General features: G+C 39.2%; 1 protein-coding gene across 1 annotated transcript; it reads right to left on the reverse strand.

Moving 5' to 3' along the window:
* Positions 1-622: 622 nt before the first annotated feature.
* NOL11 (nucleolar protein 11) lies at positions 623-20,049 on the reverse strand. The gene is made up of 18 exons (XM_032794497.2): positions 19,876-20,049; positions 16,489-16,602; positions 16,111-16,167; positions 15,179-15,324; positions 14,089-14,146; positions 12,526-12,664; positions 11,981-12,178; positions 9,708-9,784; positions 9,050-9,173; positions 7,933-8,042; positions 6,869-6,946; positions 5,274-5,458; positions 4,758-4,883; positions 3,120-3,347; positions 2,430-2,508; positions 1,508-1,600; positions 1,079-1,186; positions 623-775 (listed from the first exon to the last, which is right to left on the reverse strand). The coding sequence occupies exons 1-18, from the start codon at positions 20,023-20,025 to the stop codon at positions 662-664; spliced, it is 2,184 nt and encodes a 727-aa protein (XP_032650388.1). The 5' UTR covers positions 20,026-20,049; the 3' UTR covers positions 623-661.
* Positions 20,050-21,178: the final 1,129 nt, after the last annotated feature.

Here is a 21,178-nt window from a genome sequence, read left to right on the forward strand (position 1 = left end):
AAAAAAAAAGAGTTTCTCTTCAGGATTTATACTCTGATAAGGAAGGGCTAATTGACAAACTCCTTATTTTCCATCTTTTGGAAAAGTAAATTTGCCCAACGTTAAGGACTAACTGAAAAGAAATTATATCTACGGATTAAGAATAACTAATCTCTTTTGTGCACTTTGTAGTAAATCTTATTGCCAATATAATACATATGAGGGAACCAGGCAGATAAGTGTTAAAATGATGTTCTCTACAAGCCTAAATGTTTAAAGCAAAGATTCCACACTATAATTTGGCTCATACTGTTGAACAATTCTTGCACAGTATAATACTGTCATCTCATCTAAGAAAGTGTCTGTCAAGACCCTATTTATGAAGCTATTTTACCAATATACAATCAAGTTTATGTAAAATCAAGTCACATTTTAGAGTGTTACTTGGAGTATATTTTCCTAGCATGATTATTCTGATGTCATGTGATGTCTTCAATATGTCATCTGGTGAAAATGGGAGAGCTTTATACATTAACCTCAAACTTGTATCCCTCAATGTAGCTACAGAGTAAACCATGTTACCCTGCACAGAAAAGCTCACAACCCATTATGAAGAGAAAATAAATCTTTGTCAGAGAAGGGATTAAATAAAAAATAAGTTTATGAAGAATACATATCAAATTCAAACCAGTTCCAACATTTCAATAGAATATAAGCCCACGTCTTTTTGGGGTTTTGTTCTTTGTAGTTCTTGCAAACTTCCTTCTATCTTGTTGAGTTCAGAGTAAAATCGTACCTAAAAAGAAAAATTAAGATGTTTATAGTACAAAGCTTATGGAATGTTTTTCACCATTTTCACATACGAAACGCAACTGCACATTTATATGGTGCATATGTAAATATAGAACCACTGGAATACTGTTATTTCTGGGGCGGTAGTGGATGGAAGACAGTAGAAATTTGAAGCAAAGGACAAAGCATATGAGTAGAGGAGAACAAATGTATATGATTGAGTCGATTGTATTTTTATATCCCACATGCCATTCTTATACTAAATCCATATGCAAATTAGTTCAGTATTATAGGAAGTGTGACTTACTTGTGCTCTCACAAACTTATGTAAGCTAAAAAGCAATCCTTTTGCTTCTGGTAGCATCACCACAACTGTAAAATGAGCATCTAGTAACAGGCACATCCAGTCCATAATCTGAGGAAACAGGACAAGACAAATCAGCATTACTGTGTTTTATAGTTTAATGATATCTAGCATCTGTTTAACAGATTACAAGTTCAAAGGTTGAACTGGACATTTGTACTGAAAGTTAAAATTTCTAGTGATATAAAATGACACCCTTCCCCCTCTCCCTTTTTTTTTTTTTTTTGGGAGAGTATGTCTTTTTCCAAGCCACTTTATAAAGATATTAATCTGTACCACCTAATGAATAAATGCAATACAATACAGAACTGATCTAACTACAAAATTATGCCATTACCAAATTTAAGGCAATATTTAGTACGATCTTCTCACCTGGTTTATGGTTGGAGAAAGCATGCCAGGAAAATCCATATTAACTTTTTCACTGCACTTTATATACAGGTACTGCAAATACCGGAGAAACAGCTAGAAGGAAAATAGAGTCAGACTGCTATAACAATCATTTAACAGATTCTTAGCTATTTCTCCCTGAATATGCCCCTATTTGTAAGTTTTAATATATTAGTTTTCTGCTACCTACGAACTTGTACAGAAAGTCTGAATTATTAGTCTCAAGACTTTTTGATACCGTCTGTGGATTAGAGTGAATTCTGGAAACCACAGAAAACTAGCAGATTGAGCATACTTAAAGTGTAAGAAGAAATTCAACATTAATCATTGTATTGACAGACCTAAGTCATTGCTACTTGAGTCAGACACCAGACATATCACCAATCCATGACGACTTAGTTTTCTATTAGTTTGTTAAAGAGCACATTCAAACAGTGACCACTCTTGTCTTTACTGATCTTAATTGCAATGCATTAACTTCACTGACTGTCAGGATTACACCAACAGTGTCCTGAGCACAACTGAAATCTTGGAAGTCCCATCCTGCCCCCAAACAAATATAATTAATGAGAGCGCTGGTTCAGTAATAGACAAATTTTGTTCAGTGAGAACAGATTAAGAATTACTCTATCAGCACATGAATAAGTATACAAGATGAGGGAAAGGAAAAAGATTTCGTTATTTGTTAATTGTAGTGCATTGATCTCATTTTTAGAGAGACTGTCAATTTAGTTTCAGAACATACAAGACTATTTAAAATTCTTATTTGATATCTTAAACTAATACATAAAAATAAATTCTGTGCAACTTAGAATCCATTAAAAAAAAAAACCTATAAATCAGAAATTTTTTTTTTTTTAAGAGCTAAACTGATAATTAGTTCTAAGAAGTATAACATGCTTACAATGACTTGCTGAGCTGAAAGGTCTTTCAGATGAGGCAAGAGAAATGTTTCACTGTATGCTGAATAGAGAATGGCATTTCTGTGCAGGATTATTCAGGAAATACAGTTTCAAGAATTGTCATTTCTACAAAGATTCAGTGGACCTTAATTTTGTTGAAGTAGTTTTCTAGACTTCTGGGGAGAAATGCTGTTTGGGTTCTGAATATTCTTCTCCCTGATCCTTGCGCTTCTACTATGAGATAAAAGTTTGGCTCAGTGACTGAGTGTAGCGTATTTTGTTTTTTTTAAAGGATTCAATTTTCTTAGAAGTACTGCAGTTACATAGTTAATAGTTGCTTTGCCAGCCAAACACTTAATACCAAATTTTCCTCTCTGTGAAGCTAACATTTTAGACTAAAAACTTTTACTATTGCAACATGAAATTGTATACTTAGAAAAAGCAAATGTAAATCAAAACTAAGTATCACTTATTTTATAGCATGAATACGAAGACTGCCTTATCACTTTTTGTGTAGTTATGACCAATTCATCACAACTGACAAGCTTTTTATGATTAACAAGAGGTTAAGACAGACTTTAGAACAATGCTAATGGTAAGCACCACTTATTTTACAGCCTGTATTTTAATCAAAACTAGAGATAATTAATGATGTAACAAAATTAAAAGAGCATATATGTATCAAAGGATACAGCAGTGCTGCCTTTTGTGGCCCAACAGGGCATAATTCTTCATTGTCCACCACATGAGGTTTCGGTGTTAACTGAATATCACAGCTGTCCTCCTCCATCAGTTCAGAACTGAAGCCATTCTGTACAGTTGCACTTTGTTTTTCTACTTGATCACTGAGTGTAATATCCATGTAACTGATTACTGAATCTAAATTCACATTTGTTCCTTGAAGGTTGTCGTCATTGATGCTATAAGAAGGAAGAGTAGTTCCATGGACAGACTATTGACTGCTTTATGTTTGTATATTCTCTGCACAGGCAACAACACTATCAATCTTTTTATACGAAAATAGTCTATTAGCACTTTGAAGTACACAATACAAATGCAGTACCAATCCCCAGACAGACTTTTGCCCCAGATCCCTAAAGTGCCCCCTCAAAGGATTGAACTCACAACCCTGGGTTTAGCAGGCCAATGCTCAAACCACTGAGCTATTCCTCCCCCCTTATATAGAGCTATGCGTTTTATTCCTTAAAATGTTTATAATTATTTCCAACATTTAGCATGCAGGATCTTGACAAGCAATTAGCTGCTAATATGAGCAACACAGTTTGCCATTTTGAAATTTTTAAAGAATGAGTTAGTCTCCATGGATAGTAACTTTTGCCAAACAGTTTACAGAATTATTGTAGTCAATAGGCATCTTGCACAGATAGAAGGTAGAATTTTAGCATTAAGGGCTTGTCAATACACAAAATTGTGCCAGTTTAAACTAAAAGTGTTATGTTTAGTTAAACATAGCTATTCAGTTACATTGTGTGTGGACATTAAAATTAATGTATCAGTGTTCTATATTGGTTTAGTTTGCCATTTAAGTTTACAGGAGCAAGCTAAACCAACATAAGACAGGCCCTGGTCAACATGTATCACAGGCCATTGAAAACCAAGAGCAAAGTGTTCCAACCTCTTGTCTGTGTCTGGGGATTGCAGAACATACATAACTTATGCCACACTTAAACAAGTGCATTCACAATTTTCTGCTACACTTTTAACTAGCTAGTCTGGAGAACATACGGAGACAAAGACTTATTGCATTTAAATGAATCTGCAGATGGATGGCTCCAAGTATTTGGGGATTTTCAGGGCTGCTATTCAGTCTTTTTTTTGCCTGGCTTTATGCTTTGGTTTGTCTTAGCAATATACCATCTGAGAGAATATTAAAGAAAAAAAGACAATAGTTCAGCATTTTTGTAAGGGTGATAAACCATAGTGAGTTACATAAAAAGCATGGTGTATAGGGAAAACTGACCAAGCTTTCCATCTTAAGAAGCTATCAAAATGAGGAGGGGCATCCAGTTTTAGTGGAAACAAGGCTAATACCAATAATGCGTTCTAGGAGAGGAGACAATCCTACAACACACAAGCATGGCATCAATTTAGACCTTTGAGGTAATTTGCTGACTAACAAGGTGCTGAGTAAAAATTCAAGAATAAAATACAATTTCAGGTTCCTGAATGTTCTTAAAATATTGTTTAACTCTTGATCTATAAAAAAAAGCTTAGAACATTAAAACGATTCTTAGAAATGTATTGAAACCAAGTCTTCAGGTAAGAACTAGATTAATGGAAGGGAAATATATTACCAGCTTCCTGCTTACCTTAAGAAAGCCTTCAAGCAAGCACAGGTAACTGCTTCAGGAACGTCAGGAAATTGCTGTAGACAGAGTTGCAACAAATGCATGTCTGTCTTCTCCAAGGCAACTGCCATTAAGTCTGGGCACAAACTGAGGCAGAATAAAGAAGTTAGTCCCCACATTTAGACCTCATGTGAACTACTGAAGTATTAATCTTGTTTTAGATTAACGTGTGGAAGGGTTGTCCAGTGGTTAGGGAACTAGTTTAGGACTTGGGAGACCCAGGGTCAACTCCCTGCTCTGCCACAGATATTGGGCAAGTCACTTAGCCTCACTATGCCTCAGCTCCACCATCTGTAAAAATGGGGTAAAAGTACTACCCTAATTCACAGGGATATGATAAATACTTAAAAAAAAATTATGAAGCACTTTGAGATCTACTGGTGAAAAGTGCTATATAAGAGGTACCAAAATTGATATTAGCTACAGAAATTCTACAGGTCTTCCTGTGAGAACTCGACTTAAACACTTAATATTCACCTGTAAGAGAGTCCTTGTGTCTGGATCAACTGTACCAGGCAATTTCGAGGGTAAAATGTTGGCTCTGTTTTACACCTGTTCACAAGACCTGTTATAATGTATCCAACAGTAGCTTGGAAATCTGACATCTGTGCATTTGACAAGAACTGCCACAATTCCTCTTCAACATCATTCTGAGAAGAATCCTAAAAGTAACATTACCCAGTTCAAAAGTGTCAGAAATACAAGATTATGACTAACATATTGTTACTGATTAGACTAAAGTGGAGAATAAAAAACGACTTCAGACTGCAGATAACATGCAGTGTAGATGTAGCCATGTCGGCCCCAGGATATTAGAGAGATAAGGTGAGTTATGTAATATCTTTTATTGGACCAACTTCTGTTGGTGAGAGACTAATTTACGAGTGACACAGGGCTCTTCTTCCCTGCAAACTAATAAGCCTACTATCACATGGGAAGGAGGCGGGGGGGGGGGAAAGCTTAAGATTACTCCTTTTGACAGCCTTGCCATTAACGACCAGAAGATCTGACCTAGAACTGAAAATTATACCCTTAATCACATGGGAGTGGTCTCATTCAACCCTTACTAAGTAACTGTTTTCTCATTAGTTACTATAATATTTGCAAAGATCTTTACTCAATTTCCAAACAACCTGAGTTACAGAACTAGGATTGCTTGAACAATATTTTTAAAATTAATGTATTGCATATACTAAAGCAGCCACTTTCAAACAAAAAGGGGAAGCACTTTTGATCACACCCCATTTGCAACAATTTCTAGGAGTTAAATCAGAGCATGCAGCCAAAAGCAATGTTACTGCCTAGTCAGCTCAGGTTTACTTTTATAAAAGTTTAGATACAATTCAGTTAGTCCAGCAATTCTCAAAACTGCATCAGGATGTTGCTCAACTTGATTCTAAATTGATATGCTATAATGAAAAATCATTATTATTGATAAAGGTATTAAATTTCATGATCTTATTTTAAAAGTGATAACAGGATGGACTTCACCTTCAGACTACTTTTTAAAATTAAGTAGCTTGTTTCACATTGTATCTAGAAACTAAGGTGAGAAGATTTGGGAAGAAGGGTTTTATGTTGGAATATTAATTGTCAGGATGCCTCATGCCTCCATATTGATGTCTTATTTAAATCAAAACAAATTTTGGAACTTTTTCTGTCTCGAATATTTAGAAGTTCCAAGTCTAGAGTTCAGTCAGAACATTATTTTTCTAAGCTCACTATTTACTTGAGAATGTCTATTTCTGTTAAATTTAAGGCCTCCATCTTTGTGCAAGGCTACATTTATAATATTTAAATTATCCGGATGCTGTACAGTACATTCCTAAAGCTTTGTAGAAAGAGCTAGCTTTAACACCATTAGTACTATGCATGAGCAATTCTTCTTGCAGAATAGTTCTATACACTAAATGGTTTAATCCCCAATATGGCTAGTTCTTACAAGTATATGTGTATCAAGCTATGAGGATAGGAAAGGAAAAGGGGGAATGATAGAACTCGACCGGTTGACTTAATTTGAGATATTCTAATAGGTTAGTAAAATATGAGCTAAGGATATTTTAGTTATTTACCTTAATATCTGATAAAAGCTGTTCAACTGTAAGGGTGTCTCGCTGCACTTTTGCAACATTGTTCCTTCTCAACCTTAACTGTAATTTAAGGAAAAAAAATAAAAATCGAAGCTACCCTCAAAGCCTGAGCAGACAAAACTGATATATTTTCATCAAATAACTAGGAACAGCATGAATATGCTATTTGTGTGTTGTAGCAATAGTATGTGGGGTTTAAGGCAGCGTTGCCCAAACTGTGGGGTGCACACCCACAGGAGTGTGGGGAGGAACATTTAAGGGGGGGTGCACGGCAGGGCCCAGGCCAGCCCCCATCTAAGGCAGGGAGCACCATGCCACACCCCAGCCCTGCTCCACTTCGCCCCCTGGCCGTCACTCTCCCCTCATTCACTCTCCACCCCATCCCAGTTCAGCCCCCAGAACTACTTCACCAAAGCTCCTCGGCTGAGCCAACTTTAAAGTAATGGGGGGAAAGACAGATTCCATTACTGAAGGGAGGCGTGTAGTGTGAAAGACGACAAGTTTGGGCACCACTGGCTTACGGTCATCAGCCAAGCAATGTTTAGAAGTTCGATCCCAGTTTTAGAAACAAACTCTTTTAGCTGCCAGAACCAACCCTGAAGTTTCGAAAATACATGCACCCATAATTAAGGCTAAGTTTTTGTCACAAATATTTTAGTAAAACGCATGGACAGGTCATGGGAAATAAACAAAAATTCACGGCAGCCTGTGACCTGTCCCTGACTTTCACTAAAAATATCCCTGACAAAAAGGGGTAGGTGGATTCAGCATCCACTGCTGCTGGGGCTCCCGGATACCCCACTGCTCCAGTGTGTGGGTGCCACAGGGGTCCACCAACTGCAGCTGGGCAGTGCTGCAGGGATCCGCTGCAGAGTCTCCCCACCAGGTTGAAGGCTGAGAGTTGCGAGGGCAGGGCTGGCTGGGAGCTCCAGCCCCAGGGCAGAAAAGGTCATGGAGGTCAAAAGAAGTCACGGATTCAGTGACATAATCATAGCCTGACTTACAATGCAAAAACCACTGAGGAAAAAGATAACCCTGAAACTTACAGTTCTCTTGGATTCAGTTTTAGCAGTTACAGATTGCTGTGCACATGGAGATCCCAGATCATCTTCTTGAAGCATATTCCAATTCACATATGAAGACACAGTTCTCATGCCTGTGCAAACAAAGTTATATTAAACCAATATTAATAACCTAAGTTACAAAAGAACAGAAGCATATTAAGCCTATTTTCTCTCTAATAGCAGTAGGGAATCTGATAACTCTAAAGCAATTCAAAATATTGAGTCATTCCCTGTCACTACAAGATTCCATGCATCTTGTGAATAAAATTAAAATAAAGTTTAAGATCAGCATTAAGTAAAAATGTTTTCCTAGAAAATAAGGTCAACTCAATTGCTGTATCAGTCAAGATACAAATGCATCAGTTGCTCTGAAATTTATCTTGGACTTTATTCTAATGTTTAGGATGAATTAGATATGTATCTATAAAATACTGTTGAAAGTACAACAGTATGACTGGTGTTAAGTTGACTCCACAATAGCACAGTCTTTTCTGAAAATAGGGAAAGAACTACCTCCGAGAAAAAGACTATCAGATGAAGTCTGAAAATAATGGAATTTGTATTAAAGGGAGGGGAAATAAATAAATAAAAAAAAATCAGCACTGTATGTAAAGATGCTTTAAAAAAGCTTCCACCTAAAAATCTGCGTAAGTACAGTTTTATTAATAGAAGTATTAAAGGTTTAACTAGCACAAAATACAGTTTAGCAGCATGCTGGACAGTCATATTACTCCTCTACAAAAATCCATACAAATAAATGCAGTAAGTGAATGCTTAAATGTTAATATATTGTAATGAAATTCACAGTTCATAAGCACACTCTCCCCCCCATCACCAAGGCACGTTAGGATGCTCTGTTTCAGTGCATCCATACTACATGTAGTGTCACTGAAGTGCATTATGCACATATTTCAATAAGTTTTTGCAAAGTAACAGAATGCAGAGTTAAGCTACTGTTCAAGCTGTTTAGAGTTCAGCTATTTGACTGTAAGACTGATCCTGTTCTTTTTCTATGAAGTTTTTCCACAGAATTGTAATGGTATGATGTATGCTGAAATTGCAATTATTCACTAAACAACATTTATAATCAAACTCTTACCTGACGTTTGAGTATCCTTGAGTTTTCCAACAGCAGCTGCCAAGGATGAAGTTTCACACTTGTATACGATTACAGTTAGCACCTTCCCATGTGTTAAAAAAAATCTCTCCCCATAACACCACAACTACAAAATATTAAGTACATTGTTAATTAACAGATGAAGTACAGAAGCTAATTTGGATTTCTGCAAAAAAATCCATTCAAATCAATATTTTTAGACATCTCATGAGATGTTTCTTTCTATCTACCCTTACCCTTGTCTAAAACTCCAACTGTCTTAACATCATTGCCTGATCAATGTGAATGAGACAAAAGCTTTACTTTTGGGGAGGCTAAGTGCCTCCTAGTGGACTTTGAAAACTTTTCAATCACTTTGTGTCTCTTTTCAATCAGTTTATGATTTTAAAACCCTGCCTTTTAGATAGCCCTGTAGCAGTTTTATTGGATAAGCCCATCTTGCCTGCAGAGAGGTGGTCAAAAGTTGAACATTTTAAGCTGCTCAAAACTTCTGTTTCTCTTACCATGGCTTAAACAAAACATTTCTTCCCCTTGCCTCCCCAGTTGTATGTACTCATTTCTACAGTGAAACAGAAATGCTAAATTTGCTAGATTGAAGCCTATAGTACCAGATATATCAAAACACTAAATTACAGCTTACTTGTCCTGAGGTTCCCTGTGGTAGTTCTTTTGAAGTCTGCAATGTTTGAAATTTTGTATTCCATATAGATAGGCACTCTACAGAAAAAGGAAAAAACAAAAACACACAAAAACACTGAGCATTCAAAGTGACAGAGACATGACATTTCTCTGTAGTCTTCAATTACAGGCGTCCCAAAATAAAATGAAATTGCATTTCAGAATGTATATAATGCACCGAGCACTAAGGAACGGCAAAAGTGATTTTGGCAAGTCAAATGAGGTTGTTTTCTTGCTAGCACTTGCAGTTACTCTTGTGTTGGAAACTTTTCAAGCAGTTGTAATTCCACTGCAACTTGATGGAAACCAGGGAGGCCAGTCTGCCAGCTGATTGGAAAGCAAGATCCATGGGCTGCCCCGCTATGTGCCTGGTGAGCTTCTAGGATGTCCTGCTTTCCCGTCTGACCAAACCAGCCCCTGATGATCGCAGGAAGCATATTTGATTTCAAAACTACAGACATGTTCCTGGCTGCCTTGCATTTCAGCACATCCAAAACCAAAAATATTTTGGATATTCAGTCTTGCGAAAAGCTTCACATTTTATTCCTGGGGGAATTCTGTGCCAAAAATTTGAAGATTTTGCGCACAATATTTTAAAATTCTGCATATTTTGTCAAAATAATGCAACATAATCACTCTGGTTTCAATTATTTCAGTAATTTAAACTACAATACAATGGATGGAGAATGGGAGTGGGGAGCATTGGACAAAATCCCCAAACCTCATTACCTAATAGTAATGTGGCTAGGTTTGACCCTTTATTTCTAAAAGCAGCAGAGAATCCTGTGGCACCTTACAGACTAACAGACATTTTGGAGCATGAGCTTTCATGGGTGAATACCCACTTCGTCAGATGTATTCACCCACGAAAGCTCATGCTCCAAAACGTCTATTAGTCTATAAGGTGCCACAAGATTCTCTGCTACTTTTACAGATCCAGACTAACACGGCTACCCCTCTGACACCTTTATTTCTAGTTATTAGTCAACAAATATATGCAGTCATATGCTCACCGTTACATCATTGGCAACTGAAGAGCAAGTGAGGGCTGAGGAAGCAAACTCACAATTTATATTGGCTACTGACTATCTCCAGAAAGGTCAGTAACAAACAGTTCATGGAGCACATTTTGTTAGGAAATTTTTTCAGTCCAAAAATTCTGACCAATTCTAATCACTAAAGCACCATAAGCATTTAGAAGGCTATACTGTCCTTTACACCACTCTGGCAATGTAAAAAGGAGCCTTAAAACTTTTACACTTGTTTTATACTCGTGGGGGAATTAACAAAGACAATGGGAACAATTCACTAAGCAGGCAGGCTCCTACATTCTGCTCTACTCAAAGGGACAGAGGCTGCCCTATGCCTACCTCCTCAAAAACACCCCAAAGCCGTGCCCCTCCATGCTGAGTGTGCTGCAATAATGAGACAGTGTCTGCCTGTCTCTGTCACATGCACAACTGCCCAGCCTGATCCGGCAGTGATTTATCTCTCTACCAGCTGGTTTGTGCGCCTGAAGCAGCCTGCCTGTGGTGCTGGGGAGGGGTGCATGACTGCTCTTGCGCTTCCCTATTAGAAGTCATTTTTCTGCAGGGAAGCAAAGAAATCTGTGGGGGACATAAATTCTGTGCATGCACAGTGACACAATATCTCCAGGAATAAAAATTGACTTTTCATCCTGATTCAGGACAGAAAATGTTTTGGAAACTTGAAGTCTGCCCCAGGACTGAAATTCTATTTCCCGGACAGTTTTATTTTCAGTAGAAGTAGATAATTCTCCTTCTGTATGCTGAAATTACCAACAAGTTGTAAAATATCTGAGGGTTACCTCCCACCATATTTTCATACCGTGTGCAAAAACAGTGTAGAAATATTGCAGTTTAGAGAGTGAAATTCAATAGCAAAAGTAGTTTCTAGTCTTGGGTTTGACATTACAATTACAATCCATTAGAGGCATCCCTTCAGTATGTGTAAATTACAGACCACTCAGTTGTATAATTAACTGTACTATAACAGTTTACAACAGTAAACTAGCATTCTGTCTGAAATTCAGTTTCCTTACCATCCCCACTAAACAACAGTCTCTGAAAACAGTTGTCAAGTCCCTGATTAGAAATTCCAACCCAAGATCGTTCTTTCCTGTGAAGAGACCACAAAAATAATCCACCAACTAGTCTACGTGGCCAGCTTAATTTTCTCTTAGAAGTTAAACAAAACAAGTCACTTCAAAGTTACCTTTAGCAATATTAGGTGGAGAATCCAAACATCCCAATACTGCAACATGATCTTTATCAAGGATGGCTAATGAAGCTCCTTTTAGAACAGTGTCAGACACTACAGTTTTGAGCAGTAGTGACTTGGACAGAATTTGCTTTTCCTCTGGGACACTGTGTTGCAGTGACATCAGAATCTTATACACACATCCATTAGAATCTATTAGAAGAGAAAAGTGACACTACATTTTAAGTTAATGATTGTCAACCCATGCCCGTGCATTTTTCTAAAACTTCATACACACATCTAAGACCATTATAAAATCTGCACACAAAAAGCTAAATGGACTGACTTTAATCACAATGCAGTAAGTTCAGAAGAGAGTTCAAATGCAGAACTTTCTTAAAGACATCTCATTGTACAACATATAGCATGATCAGGTGTAAGACTTTACAGCCATCAGAACAAGAAAATGCTTTAAAAAAGTCGTATTAGATAACAGCAATTCACAAACAGCTGTAGTTGCAAGTTTAAACCAGTTACATTCATCATAAAATAAGACTTACACAAACACAGGAGTGTGAGAATATTGTTTTTTGTATATGCTGTAAAACTCAGTGGATGTGATGATTCTTCTTGTTCAAGCTTGTACTTGTGTAGGATATTTGGGTTAACCTTCTGTACATACACAAAATAATTCCCATTCTAAGAAAAAAGAAAATTAGTTTACAGCTATTTCATTTACAAAACAGGGACATGCTACAGATGATATTGTTACAGACTAGTAGTAGTGAACTGCCACACATGACATTTAGTTATGAACCTCAACTGTTAACTGGACATACTGCAAGAATAACTCACGTGGAACAGTTTGTTAAATTCATGCAAAATGAAGTGACATTATAAACTAATGCAATACAAATGGATTTACAGGGAAGATAAAACACAAAGTTAATGAAAAAAACAATATCAGAGTCACTTTCAGCCACTAATGAACAGTGTGTCTGAAAGAGTCAGAAGAGGCTATTAACACGAACAATACACATGTTTTCTGGTTAATAAACCAAACATGATGCTCAAGAGAAGCCATTTCATTGGCTAAACATAAGATTTCTGAGGAAGTTGCATGGCGAGTCCTCTTGATCCCAAGCATCAAGGATTAATTATGAGCTTTTATTTTAAGATTTCAAACCAGAGCATGACTGGTGCTCCTAGGAACTCAGGAATACAAAATACTACTGTTCTGATTTTAACGTTAATTGCTCTCTAGATTCACATCAAAACTAGTTTCCCTCCTTGGAAGCGAATAATGGTAAAGTTCAATGAGATTGGTACTCTGTAGATATGTGCAGTACTTCAGATAAATACACAGGAATTCTTCCCTCCCCACCAAAATGAGAGTTTTGTAGTGGGTCATCTTTGTAAAAGAATTTGTATTTTATTCAGTGGAATCTCAGAGTTAAGCACCTCAGAGTTACAAACTGACCAGTCAGCCAAACTCTCATTTAGAACCTGAAGTACATAAATCAGGCAGCAAAGACAATCCCCTCCCACAAATACAGTACTGTGTTAAACAAACTACTAAAAAAATAAAGGGAAAGCAGCATTTTTCTTGCGCATAGTAAAGTTTTAAAGCTGTATTAAGTGAATATTCAGCTGAAAACTTTTGAAAGAATCATAATGTTCTGTTTAGAGTTACAAACATTTTAGAATTATGAACCACCTGCATTCCTGAAGTGTTCGTCACTCGCAGGTTCTACTGTATGCAAAAATATAGCTTAAAGTTGTAGGCCTCTGTAAGACTTATTTTTTAAGCTGTCACTACGTTTTACATTATAAATTAAATATCCTGAATTATCCTGGAGTAATGAGAACAAGTTCAGTATTACTGAAAAGCTATATGACATTCTGTAGATTTTTTCAACTACGTCACGCTCATCACTACAGGACAACTCAATTGTAATATGAATTCAATTAAATAGTTAATAGAAATATTACAATACTTTACATATTGAAAGTCTATATTTATGAAATTAAGCAAGAGATGTAATGAGAAACTAAATTTTGATTTAAACCCGGTTATAATTTCATTTTTTTTTGCTGTAACAAGTTTTTAAAAAGCCACTCACTTTCTCAGTAGTAAAAATTAAAACAGGTTGTTGAGTTTCCATGAAAGCTTCACTCCACCTAGAAGTCGAAAGTTGTAGAATCATTTCTTGCTATAAGTAAAAACAACTGAACATTTTCAAGTGGGCAATGAACTAAAAATACATAAGCAATAGATACATTTAAGATAACACCTCAAAACGTGAAGTATAGCTTCTGGATGCATTGCCAATAGAACTGATGACTATCATTGTGATCTTCAAAATCAATTCAGTCATCTAAATGCATTAATTATGTATTTAGACCTTTATACACACACCTCTATCCCAATATAACACAACCCGATATAACACGAATTCGGATATAATACGGTAAAGCAGTGCTCGGGGGGGTGGGGGGGGGGGGAGGCGACGCGCTGTGCGCTCCGGTGGATCAGCGCATCAGGCTCTGACATGCTGCTCTGAGCGGCGTGTTAAGGAGCTGGGTTGGTTAAAGGCAGCCGTTCGGGGGCGGGGGGGAGGGCAGGGCAGGGCCAAGGGGTTGGATAAAGGGCAGAGGGTCTCAGGGGACAAGGAGGAGCCACAGCCCGAGGAGGTGAGCTGCAGTGCAGAGGAACGTCAAATGAGCTCCAGTTGGAGCTGGGAAGTTGGGGAAGACTGCTCCACACGGGGAAGTTGTGGATCCAGTGCAGGGAGAGGTGCCTGTCTTAGACAGTACTGTGCAGCTGCCCCTGTCCCAGCACTGGGGGCTCGGCACACAGTAGGTGGGGGGGGTCAAACAGGGGGTGGGCTATTTGCTGACTATTAATAATGGAGATGCTCGAGGCCAAAGCAAGTTCAATATAATACGGTTTCGACTATAACACAGTAAGGTTTTTTGGCTCCCGAGTACTGTGTTACATCAGGGTAGAGGTGTATACTCATTTTAATATGATACAATCTTATAGCCATAAAACAGTGTATAAGACATTTTAAAATACGATAGCAGCTTTCACCTCTGCACCACACAATTCAGGGCAAACAAGATAGACAGTAGAAGACTTAGAACTTGATTCACGTATGGCCATCAATTCCTTGGATTATGAAGCTAGTTCCCTAAAATGGTATCACTCACCTAATGACTTCATCTGAGATAACATTTTCAATTTCTTGTTGTGGTGCTGCCAGCAGAGCATCTAAGGTTTGCACAGCACCTCCTTTGAAAAGCACAAGCGGCTCTGTGTGAGGCAGTGAATGTATCCGATACACCTCGGCTGTTAGCTGCAAGAAAAGTATGTCCTCTTGAAAAGTTTATTTTACATTCACAACTCATTGCCCCCATACTGTTCTCCATTTGATTTATTTTTATTTCTACAGATTTCTTATAAAAACTGACTAGCAATAGAATGCTGCCAGTGAAGAATTCCTCATAACGGAGTCCCAGTAAGTTCCACTTCTCTGAAACATTGTGATGCATCATTTCACTGCCGAAAGAGGCAATTGCTAGAGAAACATCTGTTCCAAATTAATTAGTATCACTTTTCTGGGTCACATTAAGTAAGTTACAATTCAGAACAGTCAAGTGACACCAGGAATTTATATATAGTTGCTAAAGCACAACATATCCAGCAACCAAACCTCACTATAAAGCAATACAAAATGCAAATAAAGATTTTCTGACTGCAACTCCCATTCAGTTGAATAATGTACCTTTTACTCACAGCAACAGGCCAGAAGAAACCTTATATATTGAAATTTAATTACCGCAGTGGCCCCATTCAGAAAATCCCACATCCTATAAATTCTATTATGTTTCAAAGAGTTATCACTGGTCCCACTAATCGTTTAAACTCGACTGTTTGTCAGAAAGATCTTTAAGCCTAAGCACACAGGTGAATTACTAGTAATAGTCCATACTACTCGAAGTGAAAATTAAAGAGACAAGTAATTGGAGGAAAAACAAACAAACAAACAATCAACATTTCACTGCAAAGCTAACATCCTCCCCTCCAAAAATTCTTAATTCTAATTTTAAAGTGAATATATATTACTAATTTTAAAACTTACTGTTGCTTTAAATACTTTATCCAAATTAACATCTTCATCCTTCCATATTCTTAAAACCTGTAAAAAATAAATGGTTTTATAAATATGATGAAACAACAGTCCATTTGCTGTATATCACAGACTGGCATATGAAATATTTGTTAGTGAAAGCAAACCTATCAGGAAATTTTGAATGAATTCTGAATTCACAGGGAGTGACCTTAGTGAGAGCAGTCTCAAGGAAGTGGTTTGTGGGGGAGGGATAGCCAGAGGACCCAGGCAAGAGTTGAGGGAGTTAAGACAGCAGGAAGTTTGCATTTGAAAGGGAGGATGAATAGCTTTTTGAGAACAGAAAATACAGTAGCATGATTATCAAACACTGAAAAACTGATCTCTCACCTTATCGTCATGGACAGCAATGTATTCGCCAGTTTCAAAGTTACACACAGCTGGGCATGTGATAGTTTGATCTTGTTTGACTGACCAGCAACCCAGTGGCTTTTGGTCTGAAACCTAGACAAGTGAAAAGAGTAAGTAATTTAGATTTCCATGGATGACGCAAGCATAATTTCAAAAAGGGTAAGGAGTCAATGCAAAACACAAATTAATCAAGATTTATTTGAATATGGAGTTTATATTAAGAACACAGGAACTATCATTCTGGATCAGACCTGAAGTCCATGTAGCCCTGGCTCAGATAGTTACTAGTACCAGATGCTTCTGAACAAGATGCAAAAACCCCATAATAGGCAAATGTGTGAAAGTATCCTTTTTATATTAGGTTTCATCCTGGTCTCTATACGCTTTGAGCTGAACATGTAGTTTCCAGCTTGCATAAACACACACATGCTAGCTTTGATTGAGTTAGCATGCTAAAAATATAACTGTAGCTGCATTGGCACAGGCAGCAGGATGGGCTAGTCACCCTGAGTACAATCCTGTCTAGGAGCATAGGTACATACTTGGGAAGCTAGCCCATTCTGTTGCCTGAGTCTACGGTTCTCTAGTTAACATGCTAGTTTCATCAAAGCTACTGCATGTACATTTACACTTTCAGCTTGAAGCGCAGATGTATACTATTAGTTAAAAATTGATTTAAGCCCTGAGGCTTAATATCCCTTCCAAAATTTATCATTAGTTAGGTAATAAAGAATATCCAGAGTTCACCATGTAAGTGTCCAGTCCCTTTTTGAATCCTGCTAAAATTCTTGGCCTCAACAATTTCCAATGGGAATGAGTTCCCCAAGTCACTCCTAGAGACTTTTTAAAAGACAGGTATACCATTTTCTACTGTTCAACCCTCTGGAACAGTGGCTTTTTAAAATAAAATATGCATATTTTTGTTAGAAGCTCAGCAACTTCATACTTAAGCTTCTTCAGAACTCTTGGACATAAGCCACCCGGGTGTTGACTTATTGCTTTTTAATTTATCAGTTTCTCCAGCATATTTTCTTCAGGCATGTTGATCTGAAAGTACTTCATGCACGTTACCAGAAAAGCACAGCTACACATTAGGTATCTCCCCAATATCCTCAGGAGCAAAGACAGAGAAGCTAACATCCTTCCCCTTTTCAAGCCTCACTGATTCTGCAGACCAACTGCAGAATTGTCTGTCTAAATGTTTTTTCTTCAGGGCTTGTCTGGTGGCTCATCTGCAACAGCAACTCTACATACATTTCACAGACTTTGAGAAGAATTTTGATAGCATTCACAGGACCAGCCTGTGGCCCATTCTGCACGCATATGGAATTCTTTTCCATATAATCAATGTCATCAAAAGCTTCTATTTCAACTTTACATGCAGCATTGATCACAGTGAGCTCAGTTTTGAAGTCAAAACAGAAGTACGTTAGGGGTGTGTCATGTCTGCAATCCTCTTCGACATTGCCATCAACTAGATAATGTAGCGTACAACAGAAGACATGCCAACAGGCATTAAATGAACACCCTTCTCATCCCTTGAAGACCTGGACTTCGCAGATGATGTTGCTCTCCTATCACATACACAACCCCATATACACAAGAAAAAACAACTCGACTCAACACATTCAGCCAGCAAATTGGACTGAAAATCAACTGCAATAAGATAGATATCATGACCTTTAATATTGCCTCATCATCATCAATACGGATAGAGGATTATGTTATCATCAATGTAGAAACATTCACATACTTGGAAAGCACCAGCAGCCAGGACAGTGGAACAAGCCAGGACATCCAGAACAAAATCAATGAAGCCAGGAATACCTTCAGGAGCTTAAATACAGTCTGGAAATCATCAAAATACAACACCAAAACCAAACTCAAGATTTATCAGAGCTGCGTACTTTCAACACTACTTTATAGTTCAGATTGCTGGGAATGAAAAAGTATGACCTGCCCAAACTGTCATCACTCCATACAACCTGCCTTAGAATAATCCTCCGTAACTTTTGGCCCAGAACAATCTCAAACCAAGATCTATTGACACAGTGCAGTCAAGAGGATCTGAGCACCATCGTTGCCAGGACGCATTGAAGATATATCGATCATGTGCTTTGGGTGGAAACTGACTCCTTCACCAGCGTAGCAATAAGATGGTCACTTGAAGGCAAGCAAGAATGAGGCTGCCCGACAACAACATGGTGAAGAGCTGTGGAAGCTGAGCTGAAAAACCTGAGGCACAGCTGGGGAACCACTGAAAGACTTGCCAGAAACAGACACGCGTAGAGGAACTTCATTGCTGCCCTAAACAACAGTAGTGTAATAGGAACATGATTAACTTTTCTATTTTGCTCTATCAAGATGAAATGATTGTATGCAGTGTTGGTCCCAGGACCTGAAGAGCTCTCTGTAAGCTTGAAAACTTGCCACTGACAGAAGTTGGTCCAATAAAACATATTATCTCGGACCACCATGCCTCTTTTTTTATGACATCTTAGCTTTGAACTTCAGCAACTTTTTTTTTTAAATGAAAGAGGTATTTGGAGAGTAAAGCCATTTAACTGTGGGGTTTCATTTCCAATTTGTTACTCCCCAGACCAGCAGGCAATGGAGACTGTAGGATCAAAAACTGTCAGATAACACAGTTGTAGCACTACCTTCTAAAATACAAAGTTACAAACTGTCACGTTTCATGACAGACTGTTTCCCTAGGGTTAGCAAAGCAACTAGCCACACTGCTAACTACAGCTCTGCACAAGAGACTAGGTATATTGCAGAGCAGCATGGCTGAAGGAAATACATGTTTTTTTCCCCTACCCTCAGGGGCATCAGCTACCGGCCACTATCAGAGGCTGGGTAATCAGACTAGATAAGCCCATGCCCTGATACAGAACAGCGAGTCCCACGAGTGCAAGGCCAGGCTTGGGGTGCGCGCAGACCTGACGCACATCACTCCGCGGGTGCCTGAAGACAAGAGAGGGTACAGAAGCTATTGCGAACACAAACGGGAGAGCTCCTGCAGCAGCTGAAGGGGCAGAGGCGCAGAACAGGGACACACGGGCAAGGGATACATTCCCGCAGGCTGCACGACCCTTCCCCACCCCGCGCTCCATGTCCGGCAACAGGGGTTGGGGCTGCCCTGAGCAGGCAGGCAACTCTGCGATGCTGTCCCTGCCTCGCACATATAAGACGGGGCTACAGCGAGACAGGCCGACCTGGGCGCCCGTCCCCGCTTCCCGGGTCCCTGCCGACGAGCATGCGGTGCAGGGGAAAGAGGCAGTCGGATCTCACGAGGTCCCGTCCCACGGAGGAGCGAGGCTTCCCCGAGAGAGCGGCACGTCCGCAGCCGGGCAGGGCAATCACCTTATAGAGGGTGGCCGTCCTGCCGCGGTCGGTAAGCAGCACCTGGTCGGGATCCGAGCCAGGTTCCAGCCCCAGGATGCCCTGGCCAGCCCCTGCTCCCGCGCTGGCAATCAGGCCGCACAGCGTAAACTCCTCACCCAGCACCGCCATCTTACAGACCTGCCACCTCTCGCGAGAGCTGGGAAAGGACGCACAGCCACGCTCCGCGAGAGAGCCAAAGCAAACGGCCAATGAGGAGAAGCAAGCGCACGCGCGCGAGAATCAACCGCTAGAAGGGGATGCGCATGCGGAGTGGGAGGGAGGGAGGAATTCCGGGGAGGACGCATGCGCATTTATCCTTATTGTGGTTGGGGAGCGGCAGCCTGTGCTGTGGGTGAGGTAGGAGTCTGGTGTTAGGAGGCAGCTATGCGGGTCTGTGTGGTCCCTCCCTGGCGGTGCTGGGTGCAGACTCCCCTCTATTTCCGCCACTGATGTACTGTGAGACCTTGGGCAAGACAGAGCCCTGCTCTGGCGGGAGAGGTTTTACCCTCTCTGACTGGTGGGAGATGCAGGTTCAAATCCTGCTCACAGAGCTGAGCATCCCCTCACCCCCATTCCAGTGGGAGAGTGAGTACTGGCTGCCTCTGTGTGCTGGGTCCTCAGCGTCTCAGGCTGGCAGCTTTCCTGGTTGTATCACAGGTTTCCCAACGTTTGACTTAAAACCCCAGCTCCCAGAGAGGGGAAGCTCAGTTGCCATTTAAAAACAGGGTTTCTGGCCCTCCCAGTTGCGGAGAAAAACCTGAAAAATCCAGCTCAAGAGCATCCACAAAGCTCAGAAGGCAGCTCAGAAAAAGGACCCCTCGTTTATTTATTTTTTTAACCTCATGATGCCTAAGCCTGGCTCATCATTTTGTAGTGTTTGGAGTTGGCAATACTGATTTGGGCACTCACAACTGAGGCACTTGGAGTTAAAGGGCTCATCTGAAAATTTGTTTAAAGTCATAATTGGGACTAAAACCCAAACTCTCAGTATCACTATACAGATTGCATTGCCTTTCATTAGGAATCGTTCCTTCCTGAATTAATTTTTTCCTCTTGTTCTGCTCACTCACGCAACTGTTTCAGGTAGAACACTACGCTTTACGGTTTCAGCCTACCCAGGATAGTATCTGAAGAATGGTCTTTTTTCATATATCCATTTCCTTAGTTTTCTTCCTTTCATAGAGTTTTTTCTTTCTGTTTCTTTATCACTGAAAATATCCCTTATCTAAAGTATTTCATTTCTCTGGGGAGCAATAAATGCATTTGATAAACTGACTGTCAT

This window comes from Chelonoidis abingdonii, chromosome 13 (genome assembly GCF_003597395.2).
Source record: "Chelonoidis abingdonii isolate Lonesome George chromosome 13, CheloAbing_2.0, whole genome shotgun sequence".
Lineage (NCBI taxonomy): Eukaryota > Metazoa > Chordata > Testudines > Testudinidae > Chelonoidis > Chelonoidis abingdonii.

Excerpts from the sequence above, each read along its gene's own strand:
- NOL11 (XM_032794497.2), bottom strand. The coding sequence starts at position 20,025 with ATGGCGGTGCTGGGTGAGGAGTTTACGCTGTGCGGCCTGATTGCCAGC. Across the intron at positions 16,168-16,488 it reads TTGCTGTCCATGACGATAAG|GTTTTAAGAATATGGAAGGA; the intron begins GTGAGAGATCAG and ends TATTTTTTACAG. Across the intron at positions 14,147-15,178 it reads ATCTCAGATGAAGTCATTAG|GTGGAGTGAAGCTTTCATGG; the intron begins GTGAGTGATACC and ends TTCGACTTCTAG.